Raw genomic sequence first — 18,145 nt, 5'->3', positions numbered from 1 at the left:
AGGGTCCTTTCCGGCCTTCGAATCTGTGAATCTTTGTTGGGTGATGAGCCCCTTTGAAAAGCTGTCTATTTTACCTTTGACTGGGTTCGGGCTATTCCGCAATGTAGACAAGACCTTGCAACACATTGAGAACCAGAGCCTGGGGCGCCGGAACAGGGGGGCTACCCCCCTTTTTACCGGCCATAAGGACGAGCAACCAGAGGGAGGGGACGGAGAGGAGTGAGCAGGGGGTGAGGTCTTGGGGGGAAGAAGCGGCACGGGAGCAGGGCCTCAGGGGAAGGGGTGGTGCGAGAGCAGGGCCTGGCGGAGAAGGGGCAGCAGGGCCGTGGTTTGGGCACCGTTGGCCTCCCCACTTTGAGGGAACTTCTGCCACTCCTGACCGGAGCAGTCTGAGCTGGGGGCTTTGTGCAGCCGGAATTACTCAGCAGAGCGAGACACAATCACAACCAGCAACGGCTTTTTTCTATAAGCAAAACCAAAGTTGTAGTGCCCAGTTTGGCATCCAGCCCTGCCCTGGGACACTTGGGCTTCCCAAAGGCATCCGCTCCCAGAAACAGCCACTCCGAGTCCTTTTGCTTCCCAAGGAGAGGGAAGCTGACCCAACATTAACCCCTTGTTAGAAGACCTGACAGATCATCAACCGGCTGGAAAGGACAAGGGGATATGTTATTAAGTGTGGAAAATTCCCTGTGTGAGTGGCATGCAGGCAGACTAATACCATAGTTAAAGGGACACAGTCAACCCAATCATATATCGGGAACAAATTCCTTTGCCTGTGTTACTAAAATTGCCTTAGCGTATTGGAGTGGAAAGAATTTTTTACAAATCCAATTTGCTTTCCCACTCCTTATGCTGTTTACCTTTTGCATTTCTCTGGCCATGGACAATTAAAATCAATGAAGTCCGTTTCACTTTCATGTCCTCAGCACTGAATTGGTTGAGATGCAATCACTTTAGCGATGCAGTTATATGTTTAAAGACAGCAATTGTTTTTTACCGTAATTGTCTTTCACACAAATCAATGGAAACTCTTCAATTGGGATTAAGGTTTGAAAACAAAAACAAACCAACCCTGTGTTTTTTTTTTACAAATTACAACTGCTGGGTCAAATCTGAGTTGAGACCTTCACTTTAAAGGTGGAAGACAGTTTCCACTATAAGCATAATTTAAACCCTGTCCCAGAGGGAAAACATATCGTTCTCTATGAAATGTTCCATGTGCAGTCACTGCCCAGAGAAGAATCTTTCTGGAAAGAGAGCGGTTCAGGGAACAAAATATAGAACCAGACACAGTGTTGGAGGTAGAGTGACCAGACAAAAAGTGTGAAAAATCCGGACTGGGGCTGGAGGGTAATAGGCACCTATATAAGAAAAAGCCCCGAATATCAGGACTGTCCCTATAAAATCAGGGCATCTGGTCATCCTAGTTGGAGACCATGTTAGAACATGGTACAAACTCTCTGGACACAACTATACTCCAAGCCTACACCATGCCAAGGGGCTATGGCTTCTTATAACTAGGTCCCCCAACATTGTCTCTCAGTGGTAGCATGTGAGCATTGCACAGCCAGGAGCTCAACACCCCCCTGTGAGCTAGGGAGGATGTATCCCCACGTTACAGATGTAGACTGAGAGTAACTTGCCCAAGAAGTCACACAGGGATAGGGTGAGCATATGTCCCGATTTTATAGGGACAGTCCCCATTTTTGGGTCTTTTTCTTATATAGGCTCCTATTACACAGAGAGTTTGGGGCAAAGGTAGGAATCGAACCCAGGTCTCCTGAATCTCACGGCAGTGGTTTAACCACACAGCTGTCCTTCCTCTCCCAGCTACTCTAGTACGTGTGGACAAGTGGCTAGCGCACTGGACTGGGCATCAGAAGACCTGGGTTCTATTCCCAGTTCTGCCACTGGCTTGCTGGATGAATGTGGGCAGGCCATGTTTCCTCTCTGTGCCTCACTTTTCCATCTACATAATGGGGATAGTGATACTGGTCTCCTTGGTAAAGTGCTTTGAAATGTACAGTTGGAAAGTGCTCTAAGAACTATCTCCTATTACAGTGTAGGTGGCACTAGTCACCCTACTTTTCCTTTTGTTCTAGCAAGGAGACCAAGGATTTGATACCACCATGTCATGGATGCACAGACCAACAGAGCTAATGCCCCCCTCCTCCCTTTGCATCCAGCACCAACAACGGGTTTACATTTTACTGCCTGTGACACAAGAGGCTTGTTGCCATGCGGAGGACGACAGCGGAGCGATTAGTGAAATTTGTTACCCACATGCTCCAAAGAAAATTAAATTAAAAGAGCTGCTTTGCTGTCAAGATAAGGGCCAACCCAGGGAGATAATTTTTCACTCTCAAACACTCAATTACTCAGTGAGGCTGTATCAGATACAATAAAAAAAAAAAAAAAAAAAAAAAAAAGGCAAAGCACAGCCTCCAGGAACAGATGTAAAAGCTGTTATCTCAATCGCAGTCCAGGGGACGTTAAAGAGGCTGGGGCTACAGCTGCGGCGTGGCAGGCCTAATTGCAGTGGGTGGGTGGGCGAGCGAGCAGCGCCTCCCCTCCGAATTCATTGCCACTCGGTGAATGATGGTCTTCCCACAATGGCTCCATGATTGCTTGTTCAGACATTCTGCAACCAAATCGACAAACACGGACAGGCCGGGGGACAGGCCTAGCGTACAGCTATACGGGGCTAGCGCTACAGTAATCGTTAATAAACTGGCAAACTTTTCTAGCACAGCGGCCGCTTACACAAGCAAAAAAGTGATGTTGCTGCCCTAGCTTAGACTGGTTTGGTGAACGAAATAATCACCTCAAGCCAAAGGACTTAACTACGGATAGGCCAGGGTTTGTACCATTATTGAAATATTATTTTAAAACATCACACCCCTAACTGCCCTTGCTATACTGGCAAAAGAGGCTAGGGGTGACCAAACCACACACACGTTCTGCTTGTTTGTGGAGCAGTAGGGAGAGAGAGAGGAGAAAAGGGGAAGGGAGATCTCAGGGCACGTCTGCGTCACCGGAAGTTATGTCGGAATACAGCTACCGCTGTTAGTCCATCGCTTGTGCGCGTGCATACGTGGCCCCTGGTGTTGCCGCCGCGCATACTCACCAGGATTGCTTGTGTCGATTCACCATAAGTAGTATCCCAGTCTGCAACCCAAACACAAAAACTGGGGAAGTGGAAGGTGCCACAAGTACTCCTGTTCTTTTTGCGGATACAGACTAACACGGCTGCTTCTCTGAAACTTTTGCTCCTTGAGGTATATATTTACATGTAGCCATATTCAAACGCATATTGTTTGCTTGTGCCCAGTTTCTCAAGTGATCCAGATCTTTGTAGTAGTGACCTGTCCTCTTCATTATTTACCACTTCCCCAGTTTTTGTGTCATCTGCAAACTTGTCCAGTGATCATTTCATATTTTCTATCAGGTGACTGATAAAAATGTTAAATGGTATGGGTCCCAGGACAGACCCCCGAGGGACCCCACTAGCTCTTCAGATCTGTGTAAGCTTGAAAGATTGTTTCTCTCACCAACAGAAGTTGCTCCAATTAAAAAAAAAAATTACCTTATTCTCCTTGTCTCCCTCTAATATGGACCAACATGGCTACAACAACACTGCATACATTATTATGTTTGCAAAAATCATGATCATTTGTACCTAAGCTACCATTAATTTTTAGTTCTGTGATCAGTTCCTCTTGATCTGTCAAAATGAGGTCTAATATAGAATTCCCTCTTGTTGGTTGCAACCCTTTTTGAGTTAGGAAATTCCCATCCTTAATACTTAGAAATTCTAAGGATGTTTTAGTACCGGAAGCAGGAGACTTCCAGCATATGCCACTCAAATTGAAATCCCCCATCATCACACAGCTTTTTTCCCTACACATTATAGGTAAGCTTGGCAGAATTCAATGTTTATTTTCTTTATCATTTTGGCAGAGAATATTGATGGTTATTTTAAGCATTTTTAAAATGTTTATAATTGTCACCATTGCACAGAATTATGGGTTTTAAAGCCTTTTTTTCAATTTTTATCTACCGGTATTTAAATGTGCACAGTTGTGGGAAATGACGTGGGGTCAGACAATGGGGAGGTGTCAGATAATTGCTTAATGACAGCTGTTGAGATTCAAAACGCTAAAGCTTCATAACGGTGAAAACACAAATTGTCAACATCATATGTCAAAATATACAAAGTAAATAGCCTTAAATCAGACACTAGTAAGTTCTCAAGAAGCATTTTTCTTTCTGTGCCTATCTGTAAAGTTGGATTATTTTTGATGGAAATATTTTTTCATCGGTTTGTGTGTGTACAGTGAAATCAATGTTTGCCAGTAAAAATCTAATCCTTCCAATTCTAATTATAGATAGGTGCGTAAGGAGCAGGTCATGCCGCTTCCCTAGTGTGATATGGTGGTCTGTAGCAGGCACCAACTGATACCCTGTCTTGTGCTTTATCAGTTTAGGACATTGATCCATAAGCATTTCAGGATCTTTTTCTTCTGAGTTAGCAGTGACACGGAAACCGGTAATACCGTTTTTGACAGCGAGAGTAATGCACAGCTCTTTAGAAAAATCTGGACTTGGGCGTGTCCAAGGACAGGCTGGGGGCTTTTGCTGATTGAGCTAATTAAGGTTTCCCCATGTTTGTCATCAGGACAGACTCCAAGCAGTGGCAGCCTTGGCTTGCTGTTGTCACTGTTGGTGCAGCTGGGCCCTGACAGCTGGGGTGGAGCTAGTCCCAAGTGTGGACAGAGCCTCTGACATGCAACTATTGAATCGCGGCTCTGCATGCTGGTTTGTTTTAGGGGGTGTGGCCCCGGATTTTGGAGCTCCCCTCCCCAGCCCACACGTAGGGCAGGTCGTACCTGCATTGGCCAATGGGGAAGTCCAGCTTGTGCCATCCATTCTAGAGGCAGTACCTCGGCTGCATCCGGCTAGCAAATCAGCTGCTCCCTCCCTGAGCGCTTCTAAGGATGCTCTTGTTAACCTTTGCTGGGTGGTGGCACTGCTGGGGGCCATGGGATTGATACTTGGGGATAGACAGAGGCATTGGGACCTCAGAAACTCCTGTGGGTGGGGTGGAGGTCCTGGCAGCTAAAGCTGGCCCCGGCCCACCTACCTCTGCAAAATATCTCCTCTTCCCCATCTCCTCTTCTCACCAGCAGGATCACCTCCCAAGCAGACCTGTGCCGCTGTTGCAGTCAGGCTGTTCTTAGGGTCCTTCCCCTTAGCATCTGGATAAGGAGAGGGGAAACTGTACCAAAGTTATCGCCATGTTAGCAGAGGACCCGCAGCCAGCCTGTTCTGCGGGTCAGTGTCTAGCACTTCGTTGCCTTGCGTCATCTTTGGGTAGCATGTGAGGCCAGAGCTATCCAGTTCCCCGTCACTGAGATTCAGCCACCCTCCAAGGGTACTGGGGTCTTCCTTGCTGAACCCTCAGACTCCACTGACGGAGCAGGAAACACTCAGTGGGATGGGAGCTTCTCTGGGGAAACTGTGACTCCCGCTGACTTTACCCAAGAGCTTATCTCGTGGTGGTGACCATGGCAAGTAACCTCTCGCCCTTCATCCAGGAAAGGAGAGCAACTGCCAGAGCCTCTGCTTGTTCGTCATCTGTCTTTTATTCCCTTCCTCTTACTTCCCCCTCCCTCCCGCACCTTCTGTTTCTATGTGCCCTGCCTGCCGGCTTCCCCTCCCTTCTCCCCGTCCTCCCTCTTATCATAACTGACTCTCTCCCACTCAATATCTCTCTGCAAATGGCAGGCCCCATATTTCAAACAAGAGAATGAGAGTGAGAGAGAGAGAGATCAATATTTGAAATTTTATAAATACTAAGTACAGACACATTTATTTAATGCATCGGGTATTAAAACTCAAAGTATATAACCAGCTGAGACCCAGGGTATTAAAAACAGATTAACAAAGATTTCACGGGATCTTCACGCTGAATGGAACATGGAGGCTGCACAGGGAAGGAGTTGGCTTCCCCGTGCTGCGTAGGCTCCTATGGGCTGGCTGAATCCCTGATCTCTGTGTGAATCCCGGAGCCAACTCACGGTACTGAGAAAGGCACTTGAGCCTCCTGCATTCACTGATGGGATCTCCCTTATAAAAACTGCCAACCGTTTCACCTGCAAACTCCTTGCCCCAAAATAACCCCCCTCTATGAACACCAGTTAAACTAGCTCGAACTCTGACGGAGCAAGTGTTGACAGGCTGATATCATTCATACATGTTAGTGTTATCAGTCATCTTTGTTCTACCCTTAAGCAAGATCAAGCTCTTAATAAACCTGAACATTTCTAGTCCTCCCACATCTGCCTTCCTGTATGTTTCACCACCACCTCCTCCTCCTCCATCTCTGACCCGTGGTCCATTCTCACTCCTTTCACCTTTTCTCTTCCTTCCTCAGAGCTATCCGAAGGGACCAGTCTCTGTAAAGAAGCTGCTTTCTTGGGGGAGTGGACTCGAGTTTCGGGGTCAATGCCAAATTGGGGTCAATGCCAAAGGCTGGATGTGGCTGTGACGAACTGGAACTGTTCTTAATGTGGCCTTTGAATGCTGAGTGGGGAGTTTGGCTGGGACGGTCTGCATTGGGGGATGGGAGACTGGCCTTGAGGGAAGATAACTGAGCATGTAACATGAGGACCCAGGAGGTGAAGACGTGTGAGCTTCTTGCCCTGAAGATGGTCAGCTCTGCGGGAGCGGAGGCTCCCCAAAGTCCTGACTGGCTTTGTGGGGAGCAGTTCCAGAGCATCGCCCGGGGACTCTGTGACAGTGGCCCATGGAGTTTATGGCATTATCTCTTCCCCTATATCCCCCACTCCCCAAAACTCACACAAACACACAGTGTATTGTACTGCCCCTGTGGGGGAGAGTCTGGCAAGGGGAGCGTGGTTGGAAGAAGGTCTTGGTGGGCTTGAGAATGCCTGGCCTGGGATATGGACATGGAAGGCAGTGTGTGTGGTTGGCGGAAACTTGGGAAGAGAAGGTCTGTTGCTCTGGGCTTACTGTGTGGAGAGGAGGGCAGTGGACATGGGTTCAGAGACGGCTGGTTGTCTTGCCAGAAGCCCAGTCTGAGGGGGAAAGGAGGACTGTCCAGATAGGGGGTGCTGGCTCAGATTCTGGGCTGGACACTCTGGGAAGATGGGGAGAATGGTTAGGACATTCACTGAATGGAGGAGGGAAGGTTTGCTTGCTAGAACTTCTTTGGGGGACAGTGTCTTGACTGAACGTGGGTGGGTTCCCCAGCTGGGGCATGGGCCGTGTGGAGGGGTAAAGGGGAACGGCTGGCTTGGGGGTTGGGTAGGAACCTGCCAGGCAGCCGCTACAGAAAGCAGTGTTTCTTCCCAGCGAGCGGTGCTATCCGGCGAGAGCAGCCTTCCAACATGGCTGTTAATCTTTAATTGGTATTTGATTTGATTTAACATGATCTCCTGCTTGTAAAACACCTTGAGATGTTTCTGTGTGTGAGGGCGTCGGGAGATGCTGTTGTACTGTATTAACGAACCTCTGCTGGAACATAAAGGGAGCTAATTAGAGGCAGTGAACTTTCTTGACATGGACAGGACAGCTGAATGCTTTGGAAGTAGCCCTTCTTAGACATGCAAGGGAAGCTGTATGGGGTGTGCTGTGGGTGGGGACAGGATACCACATCAGGGTCAGTCCGCCATTTCGGTAGCATCAAGGTTATATTCAGGTGGTTGGTGACTCCCTGCCCTCCACCCCAGCGGTGGCTGCATTTTTGTGCTGCCAAAATTCAAGCTGAAACACACCCTCTCCATGTTAAAAGTGCTGCTTTCTCATTAGCGGGTGCCTTTGCACGCCTCCCACTGATGTGTACTCTGTAGGATTTGCAGTTCAGTTGCTAAGCAGTTCAGGAGGTTGATTTCTACATCCCCGTCTCTCCTGGGAGGTAGAAATATGTTTTAATATCCAAGCAGTCTTGAAACATTAGATATTAAACTATTATATCTTGGGGAAGGGGGGATTGAAGAGTACTTGGCACTTAACACCCACAGATGGCCAATGCTAGGGGCTGTACACTGAGAAAGATGGAGTAATTAAAGTTTATTTTTTTATAGACTAATCTCCCAAGCATGTATTTGAGCCTGATTTAGAAACATCATATTGCCGAGCATGCAGAATTTTAGTGTTGCTTAAAATCCATACGTGTTCTGTATGTTCCTTTTTAATTTCAGCAGTACTGCCTGTGCCAGATCAGAGTTTTCTGCCCTTTATGTGCCAGAACTTGGGGCTGGGGAGGAGGCAGTGGAAGGAGGAGTAATTGGCAGCACAAGTAAATGATATTTTAGATGAGACACAGGGCTGCATGTGGAGTGTTTGTGTGCAGAGGGTGGCTTTGAATTTATCTTCCTCTTGCAGTAGGTGCAAAATCTTCAGGCCCTTTGCAGGCTGCTTCCAAACTCTCTGCAGAGGGGACTGGGTGTTCTCAGGCAGACCAGAGCCAGTCTAATTGGCACTTGGTGTAAAAAAACAACACAAAGGAGGGTGGTGGCAGGAGCTCTCTGAACGAAGTGGCAGCTGTTTGTACATACAGGATCAGAGACTTCCAAGGGGAGGTTTTCTTTTGGAATTTCTTTTGCATTCCAGTCTAATTAAACAGTGGTTAATTGGATCGGTAGCAGGAAGAAACTCTGATGCAGTTCTGCCCTAGAACGGATTGGTTTGCTTTTAATTTTCACATTCCTCTGTCTTCTCCTTGCTCACAAGTTGGGGAGTGTGGGGTGGAAGAGGAGGGCCCCAATTCAGGAGATGTCCTTTTCCTCCTTGACACGTCTCTTGCATTCCCCTCTTTATCTCTTCATTTCCTGGTTTCATCTCCTTCATCCTCAGCTAGGGATCACCGATGACTTTTCACTTTGAAGCCAAGTAGATGGCATGCAAACAGACTGTGTTCAGGCACTCTTGTGGCTGAGACTTCAAAGGCAACAAGGAAACCAATCATAGCACCGCTCTAACCCAGCCAGTCGGGCAGATAACACCACTGGAGGACTCCACAGAGCTCGGCCTGTGTCAGATATGAACCCTATGAAGGAGTGTTATCCCACCTTTTACGGACTGGGAAACTAAGTCACAGACAGCTGAAGTCACTTGCCCAAGGCTACCTAAGGGCTTGTCTACATGACCAGTTAGCATGAGTGTAGCGTGCCGTGAACTGTCTGTGTGGATGCTGCTGCCACATATTGAAAGTTTCCTAGTGAGGGTTGACCTTCTCCTGTTTCAAAGAGCAGTAGCTCAAACCGCCCTAGGGAATTTTTAGTGCATAGCAGCAGGGTCCACATTGACAGTTAGTGAGTGTCATGCTAGTGTGCTGTAGATTTACACCCCAGCTTGCCACGTGCTAACTTGCCGCTTGACAAGCCCAAAGTCATTGGTGGAAGGAGGATTAAAGTCCAGAAGTTCATGGCTTCCAGTCTCCGTCCTCATGCTCCTTCCACCACACCCTGCTGCCTTGGTTTGGGGCCCTACCACCCTCCTATCTGCAACAGACACTCTCTGTCAGCAGCAGGTTCTCCATGGGGGCTCCCAACTTGGCATGTGAATACTGAAGCAAACCATCCTGGCCTCTCATTTTGCCCTGCCTTGGGGTGGGGGGAAAGGAGGGATTTATTTTTTTGGGCAGCTTGTAAGGCTGGGTGACTGCGTAAGTGCGGATGAAAGGCAGAGGATGGAGAGCCCTAGAGAGTGCGACATCCCTTCTGCTACCCCAGCATTGCTCTCCTTCACCTTCATGTGCTTCAGGACTCAGCAATATTGCCCCTCCTCCTCCTCCACCTGCTCCTCTGGCTGCAAGGAGTCTACCCCAGGCGTGTCTGCCTTCCCTACTCAGGCCTTTACTTAGCCAGAGAAGGAGTAAGACAGTGCCTGTGGGTGCGGTGAAGAGAGGAGAGGTTGTTTGCCCAATTCACCACCCCCCTGCTCCAAACCATTGATGCAAGAGGAAGGAAGGGAGATCTGATTCTGCCCCGTACCCCCAGCCAGATGCATGGGAGTGAGGGGAGGGAGGTGGGTAATGCTGCTCTGGGAAGAAGGTGATATAATATAATCTAGAATAAGGTAGGAGCAGAACAGGGATAATGGCTCCAAGTCGCAGGTCCTTCTCCGCTCTGCCACTGGGGCACTGCAGCTGCACGGTGCCCCTTGCTTGGGTCAGCCGGCAAAGGTCCGATGGAGCTCTCAGCTGGCAGGAGCTGGATGCCACTGCATGGGAAGGAGGCAGACCCTCGCCTCTCTCCCCTCACTCCCTTGGGCCTCCTGCTGTGCAACTCTCAGCCTCATTCCATCCAGAGCTTCCATTCCCTGCCCCTGCCCTGCCTGTAGAGCACAAGCCTGGGGCCAGCCTCTGGATGGGATTGGCAAACTGCTGTGCGAACATCTTGGTGGGGGGAGAAATTCAGAGCAGCAAAGCTTGGGTCTCTCCAGCCTAAGTCACCTAAGACAATTCAATGATTGCTGGCGGTTATTGGAAAACCTGGGAGTTTGGACATCCCTGGGGCAAGGGTGGGGCTGGATTTTTGTTTTGTTTTGTGCCTCTCAAACAAACTCAGATGCCTCTGGCCTAACCCCTGGAGGTTTGTTTAGTTAGCGACAGGTCGTAAAGCGTCCGTTTCCCTGGATTTGAGAGAGATCTGGCACTAAGCTGTTTATCTCCAGATGGGTGTTTAAACCCAGCACAGAAGTGCTTCTGCTGGAGCGCTAGTGGTCTGAAGAGCAGGCGATGGGATGGAAAACGAGAAAAATGCCCCCTGTTTAACGAGCGAGGGAAGGAGCTGCGTATTCGGCTAGCGTCCCTTAGAACCTGGCAGCAGACTGGCCTCGAGCAATAAAGAGCTGAATCGGAAATCCAATTTCAGCTCAAACATAAGCCCCGTTGTTGTGGCTCGGTTGAACAGAGCCCCCTGCTCGCCACCCTTGGGCGATGGCGTGTACTGTTTGGGATGTCAGTAATTAGATACACATGATGAAAATGAGCAGGGAAACAGAGCGGGGGTGTGGACGTGGGAGGAGCGGCAGTGAAATGAGAACTGCAGTACATTGTTCCTTCCTCCCGACATTCAGCTCCATCGGCCAGGAGCTCAGATGCTCAGGCCTTCCGCTATTTCAAACTTTGTGCTTTTCCACAGGAAGAGGAGGTTGTTGGGTCTGGTGCAGCAGTTGCTTTTTAAGTTCACGTGCCACTTTCTTTTAAAAAAAATCAAGTTGTGGAGTCAATGGTGGCGCATCGAGAACCATGGCACTAGTGAGGCACGTAGGCAGGGTAGGAGATTGGGAGTCAGGGCCCCTGCTTTCTACTCCCAATTCTTCCACTGACGCACCTTTGGCAAGCCGGCATACCTGTGACTCAGTTGAATTGTAAAAGCAGAGGAATACTTGCCTATCTCCCTGGGATTTGCGGGTTAATGTTTCTAAAGCACTTTGAGATCCTGGGCTCAAAGGGGCTTTATAGGGGCAAAATAATATGAATTTGCTATGCACTCTCTCATCTGTTGTGACTCTGAATGTTTCCACTCTCACCGATATATTTTGGTTACAAAAGCACCTAGTGGCCCCAGCCAGGATTGGTTGCATGCCTGTGCCTTGGAGAGCTTGCAATCTAAATAAACAAGACAGGGAAAATGGGCCCAGAGAAGCGACTTGCCCAAGATCATACAGCAGGTCGGTGGCAGAACTAGAAGTTTGGGTGGTGGGTATGTTTTGGGAGTGGGGAAGGTGCTTGTACAGCTCTTTGGGGACACATGGAATGTGAAATGTGTTGTGTAAATATCCATGTTCTGTACTTTCCTCTCCTCTGTCCCAGGGAGCTGTCCAGCAAATCAGCACCTCTAATTCAGTGCTGAATGACCCAAAGCTTTACCCTGTTTACAAACCCCCAGCGCGCTGCAAAAAACTCTGCATTTTTGGTGCATATATTCCTATTAGCTTCAAAGCTGACTTGTGCTCTGAATCCAACTTAAATGTGATTCTCTGTTCTGACACCAATATTTCTAAAAGCAGACTCGATCAAATTATGAGGTAAAGAGCCCTGGAGTATCTCAGTGGATGTATTTCCTGTTGTTTTCAAACAAATGCATTTTAGGTCTCACTTTGCTGATGTGATTTGTGCGTGTGTGGCGGTGGGGGTCGGAAAGGAGACTGAGTTCCAGAAATAAATAAATCGCTTTCCCCGAATTCTGACCAGAGAGAGAGTCCGCTCTGCTGGGAATTCAGTGATCTGTGTCACTGTCAGAGAGGCTGCAATGATGGCTCAAGTTAATTGGAGATCAGTGCTCTCACTTAAGTGTCTTTAAATTCTTGAAAAAGGTTCTAAGATGCTACACGGCTGCTTCCCAAACATCCCAGAATTGCTAAATGCGAGGTCGCCTTAAGTCAATTTTAGTGCTTGTGCAATCTCTTAATGGAGGAGCGAAGTCCTGGGACCGAGAGCAGATGCAGCACGAACAGCAGCAACTCGAGCTTCTCCACCCTGCCCCACTAATGTGTCTTGGGGCTGCTGTCGATGAGAGGGTGATTTGTCCTCAGTGGCCTCTCTGGAGAGTGCCAGCGTGGGTGGCCGTCGTGACAGTGCCGCTTTGGGCAGCAGACGGTGACCACAGACTTCGTTCAGCATGGACTGCCAAGCAACTGGCAGATGGTAATGACATTTGGTCACCACCGCCCTGGGCCCAATAGGAGCCATTGGCGCACAAAGTTTTGTGTCCCATGAGGTAATCCGCTGTCCCACAATGGTTATCGATCTCATTCACTGCTTCAATTCCCTTTCATTGTATAGAGCTAGCAAGTTGGCCTCTCCCGCCAGAAAGCTAATGGGCCATTGGCCTGACTTGGGCTCCTTAGCAATGTTACGCTGTAGGATTTCACAGCCGGTTCTGTCCCCGGGCCAGTCTGTCCAGAGCTGCAGACGGCTGAGTTCTTTTTTCACTTTATCCCCTTCACTAAAAATACCCAAATCAAACCAACCTTGCTCGCTCCGAGCTTTGTGCCACATTCTGAGCTGACACAGAGCATTCATCCTGGCAGCTGCAGATCTGGGCTTTCTTTTCAGCCTCAAAGGCACCACTGCTCCTGAATGATTACTGAGGTGCCAACGTTATATGATCTGTGGTGTTAGACAGATGGCCCACAGAGATTGAGAGAGGGCTCAATGTGACCCATACATCGCTCTGGTGTCAGGGTAGAATTGGGATCCTTCAGCATAGCGTTCTCCTGAACTGGAGTCCATCTTCCTACTGTCAGAAAATATTTTAGCTAGCACTTGCAGGGAGGCCCTTTGTGAGCTGGGTTTCGAAAGAAGCAGTAAACATCTGTGACTGACAAAATAAAACTCCTCTTGTAATATCCACTGGCTCTGGTTTGCTCTGCACAGGTTGTTTTCTTGCTCACTGAATTGACTGTTAGATGTCTGTGAGTATAGGAATATTAATAATTAGCATCTAGGTATCACTTGTTAACTAGTGCAATATATAATATTGTACCAATGTATGACATTAGGTGTAGTTAATGATAGCACACTGCACACAGCCTTGAGACTTGGCTTGATAGTTTTAAGACTCAGCAAGATCTGCAAAACAAGCCAAGTTTGAAGAAAATCGATTTGATAGTTGAAGTTATGAAAATTTAGGTCTACATTTTAAAACATGATTTTTGGGGGGCCTCAGTTTGCGCATGCCCAACTTAAAGCACTTTAAAGGAGTCAAATTTTCAAAAAGCCCAGAGCACCTGCTCTCTGAAATTAAGGTCCCTTTAAGGTGGCTGAGGTTGGATCACCTAAAAATTGCAGCACCAAGAATTGCTAGCCGCTTCTGAAAGATTGGGCCTTAACAGGGATTTGTCCAAGGACTGACTAATCTTAACAAAATGCAACCAGCACCAGAAATAACGGGATGGAAAAGCTTCAGACTGAAGACATTGAGGGTCTACCCGACATTGTAAACCTGGCTCTGTGAGACCTGGGCTTGTGGACTCAGGGTTTCCAACAGAGGCGACACATGCGGGGGCATGTGGGGTCACATGGTGCAGCAGGGCCCCCTCCCTTCAGAGCAGTTGAGCCGGCGAGCTGCGCTGGGCAGGGACAGAGAGCAGCGGGAGTGGAGGAAGAGCTGGGAGCTGCTCAGAGGTGCCACTGCTTTAACTCTGCAGGGAGAGGCAGAGGAAGAGTTGGGAGCTGCATAGAGGGGCTGCTGCTTTCCCGGAGGGGTGAGGGGGCTGCTTTCCAGAAGGGGGAGGGCTGCCGGGAGCGGGGAGTGACTGAAGCTGTTCCGGAGTTGTGCCCCCCGCCACGGGTCATCTTGCGCTAAAGCATCCACCCAGCACTGTAAACCTGGGTTTATAATTGCTGGACCCGCGTCCCACAGCCGTGCTGCCAGGGCCATACTCCGCTACACGGACCTTCTGACTCAGGTCTGCAGCTTAAATGCTGCATCCACACTGCAACAGGACAGGGCTTGGATCCGAGCCACAGTGGGACGTGGGCTTTGATCCATCTCCCCAGCAGGGTCCTAGGACCCTCGTCCTGAGTGTTGGCTGACCTGAGTCAGACTGATCTGTGTGTGGACAGGGGAGTGCTTAGGCTTAAACCTGAGTCCGAGCCTGGGCTTAATGTGTCAGGCAGACATACCCTAAATGTTGGATGGTTTAGACACAACAAGCCCTGCATCTCAGCAGGGCACTAGACAAGACGACCCTTGCGCCCTGTTCTAACCCTGTGATTCTGGGTTCATGAAGCTTTAACACGACAGAACTGATTTTTCTTCAAACATGGCTTGCTCTTAACTGCAATGTCTTTCAGCACGAGACATAATTAACTGAAGCATTTTTCTAGTAAAACGTAAGTTTCCCCTAGCATTGCCTTCTTACAGTTACTGATGAATTTAGTGTTACAACGACACTGGGAGGCAGGCAGGTAGGTGTGATCCCCAAGAGTGAGCTGGGGAAACTGAGGCAAGTGAGTGGCTGAGTGGACAGGGCATTGGAGTGGGACTGGGGAGGCCTGGGTTTAATTCCTGGCTCAGCCACAGACTTCCCATATGAGTCTGAGTAAGTCACTTAATCTGCTCCGCACCTTGGTTTCCCCATCTGTAAAATGAGGACAACACTTCCTGACCTCACAAGATTGGGGTGAGGATAAAATCCCATCGTGAGTGTGAGGTGCTCAGACACTATGGTAAGGATGAATATCCAGAAACAGAGATGGGGTAGGGCCCCAAAGAGTTAGATCTAATTGCTCTTGTTCTTTCATGCTGCTCATGATGGTTTAGATCCACGTCTTTCCCCATTAGCTCCAGATGCTATTGCTTCACATTGGCCTCTGTGTACATATGCGTGTCTGTTTGCGTTTCAGGCTCTCTGAAGAGTCCAGTGAACAAGACGGCCCTGACGCTGATTGCAGTCAGCTCCTGCATCCTGGCCATGGTGTGTGGCACCCAGCTCTCCTGCCCTTTGACTGTGAAGGTCACTCTTCATGTGCCTGAGCACTTCATTGCAGACGGTAAGACCTGGAGAGCGACACCTCCCTGTAAGGACTTGGCAGCCTGGAGCTTCCAAATCCAATCCAGTCAGTAGAGTCCTTCTCTTTGTGAGTTTCCGAAGTGCCCCCCGAGAACTCCCCTTTCTCAAACCACCCTTCCGGGGACTTTCCACTCTTCACTTTATTCCTCAGCGCTGGGGCGGCCTAGATAAACACCTGGGGACAATCTGTTTTAGGACACTAACTCCCCCTTCCCCCCAGCACCCCACCCACACTAACCCTAACACAACTGTTGGCAGTCCCGGCAGGGAGAGAAAAATGACTGGGCCATGGAGAGTTTTTTCTCCTCTCCGCCCCCAGGGAGCAAACTCTCTAGGACTGAGCGGAGGCTCATTGCTGCATCAGGCTCTGTCTGCATGTACTTCTTTTTTTTTTGCATAAATACAAGGCTTCAGTCTCAGGGGGTTGGCAAACTGGCAAGCCCTCAGCAGCACCGCATTCACTCACACTTGAAAAGGGGGCGGGGAGGCTGTGAGGAAGACGCGACGAGTATGGAATGATTTATGGGGTTGGTTGTGTGGGAGGGGGACGTCCTTTTCTGTTGCATTTGTATTTTTGGCATCAGAGCTGCTCAGCTTTCGTTTGCAATTCCTCCCCCTCCCCAACAGCAGAGCTGCTGACTGCGTTATATTCGTACCACCAGGGAAACTGCCCCAGCTCTCCATACAGAGCCAATCCAGACAGAGAGATGCCAACCCCAGGGAACTAAAACCCAATAGCTGTTGGCACGAGGGGGAGGCAGAAATCTTCCCCCCCACACCTCTGTTTTATAACTCTGTGTCCGACTGAAATCCCTGCTTACTCTGAAGTGAAGTCCCGGAAGACCCCGGGAAGCCGCATGGATGCTCTCCCTCTCGTCAGAGTGAAACCGTTTGTCTGTGGCCCTCGCCGCTCCGGAGAACGTGAAATTGCCAGTGTTGGAGCGAAGAGCGAGAGGCTCTGAAGAATTAGACAAAGGCGGCTGTCACTATTTATTGCTTTCGCCAGCTTGGTTCCTTGTGTTTGTTGTTTCGCTGACCTTTTCCATATAATGTGCAGTGAGCGTCAAGTGCAACTTTTCAGTAACACGAGGGCAAATTTCATTTTCTTCCTGAAGACGGGACCCATTATTCAGTCGGTTCTAATTCTTCAGCTCCTGCGGTCTCCTTACCACCTGAGACAGGCTGAGGGTGGGCTTTCGTCTAAAAGAAACGTGCCGTGCACAGTCCGGGGCTGTGTAGGCGGCTGCAGTCACTCTTAGCTTGCACCCATATTCGCTGCTGGGCGTCTGGTTCTGATCCAATCAGGGGCCTGTTCGCTGGAGGTGCTAGCTTTGGTGGGGAGGACAAATGCTTATCAAGCAGGAAAGTAAGCGACCCTTGACGGGACCAAGTGTGGTGAGATGGAATTTAAGGCACCTCCGCCTCTCTGGGTGAAACGCTCCGGTCTGTGTTGTGCAGGGTTCGGACTGGATGCTTCTATTGGTCCCCTCTGGCCTCGAAATGAATTGTTAGCTATTTAATCCTGCACAGAATCACAAGTGGAGCACACATCCCAACGCTGGTGTTGATGATGACATTTTCCAAGGTTGGTGCCCGCAAAATTTGCACTATCTAGTGCACCCCAAAACAATACTTGTGCAGATGAGCACTACAAGCACTGGCTGGGTTAATGTGCCGGCAAAACTAGACCCAAACCCACTGGGACCTGATTACACGTGTTAGGTCTGAAAATAACCGAATACACTTGGGCTGGGTTGTCTCTGCTCACTTTCTCCTGCCCGTGGGCTTGGCAGAGTGGCAGCTGCGTGCCCCACTCCTGCCGGCTGGCACCGCCTCGCTGCACTGCATAGCGAATGCGCCGATGAGCCCTAGTGCCTCTTGTCTATAGCACGCAGCAGCAGCAAGGTGGCATTGCCTAGCAGGAGCGGGACACGCAGGCATGGTGGCTGCGCTGACCCTGCGGCAAGGCGGTGCCTGGAGACAGATCATGGGCACGGAGAGCAGGAAGCCCCCACTGGCCATGTCCCAAGCATGAGGCAGTGGTGGGGGTGCTGACTCAGGTTCAGCGGCAAGTCAAAGGCTCGGGTTGGGTCTGAAAATGTCTTGGCACTTTCAGGCGTGGGTCAGGTCAGCTGTGGGCTAGTCGCGTTCGGGTCAGGCTTTAAAATTAGGCCCGAGCAGACCTCCGTGCAATATAGGACGGAGGTGAGCAGTTACCTGTTTTGCAACATCACATGTAAGTCTTGAGGATGCTACTTATACGCTAGGCTTTGAAAATCCTGCCTCGGCATGTGCTGGATATCCTATAAAAAACAAACCTGTGGGCCCTTACCAGCAATGCTGGGTGTGTTTCCATTTTGCAGCTGTAGGTTGACGTTGGAAAAATTCAGGGTTGAGAAGAGGGAGAGGGCGTGTGTGTGAAATGGATGTCAAAACAAAACAAGTTACTTCGCAGCCTTCAAAAAAAGAAATAAATAAAAGGAGCGTACAGACTTTTGACTAGAGTGAGTGTTAGTGGCATTTCCATAGATCGTAGTTCATGAGTAATTGTGGGGGGAGGGATAGCTCAGTGGTTTGCGCATTGGCCTGTGTG

General features: G+C 49.3%; 1 protein-coding gene across 3 annotated transcripts in view; it reads left to right on the top strand.

Moving 5' to 3' along the window:
- ASTN2 (astrotactin 2) overlaps nucleotides 1-18,145 on the top strand; it is a 542,812-nt gene that overhangs the window by 129,397 nt on the left and 395,270 nt on the right. For all 3 annotated transcript variants that reach the window (XM_034793415.1, XM_034793417.1, XM_034793416.1), the window contains exon 5: nucleotides 15,386-15,532. In XM_034793415.1, coding sequence (XP_034649306.1) covers nucleotides 15,386-15,532 — 147 coding nt within the window. The remainder of the gene's footprint in view (nucleotides 1-15,385; nucleotides 15,533-18,145) is intronic.

The sequence above is a fragment of the Trachemys scripta genome, chromosome 17 (assembly GCF_013100865.1).
Source record: "Trachemys scripta elegans isolate TJP31775 chromosome 17, CAS_Tse_1.0, whole genome shotgun sequence".
NCBI lineage: Eukaryota > Metazoa > Chordata > Testudines > Emydidae > Trachemys > Trachemys scripta.
Note: the sequence above shows the minus strand (reverse complement) of the source record. Positions and strands in the feature narration are given on the sequence as shown.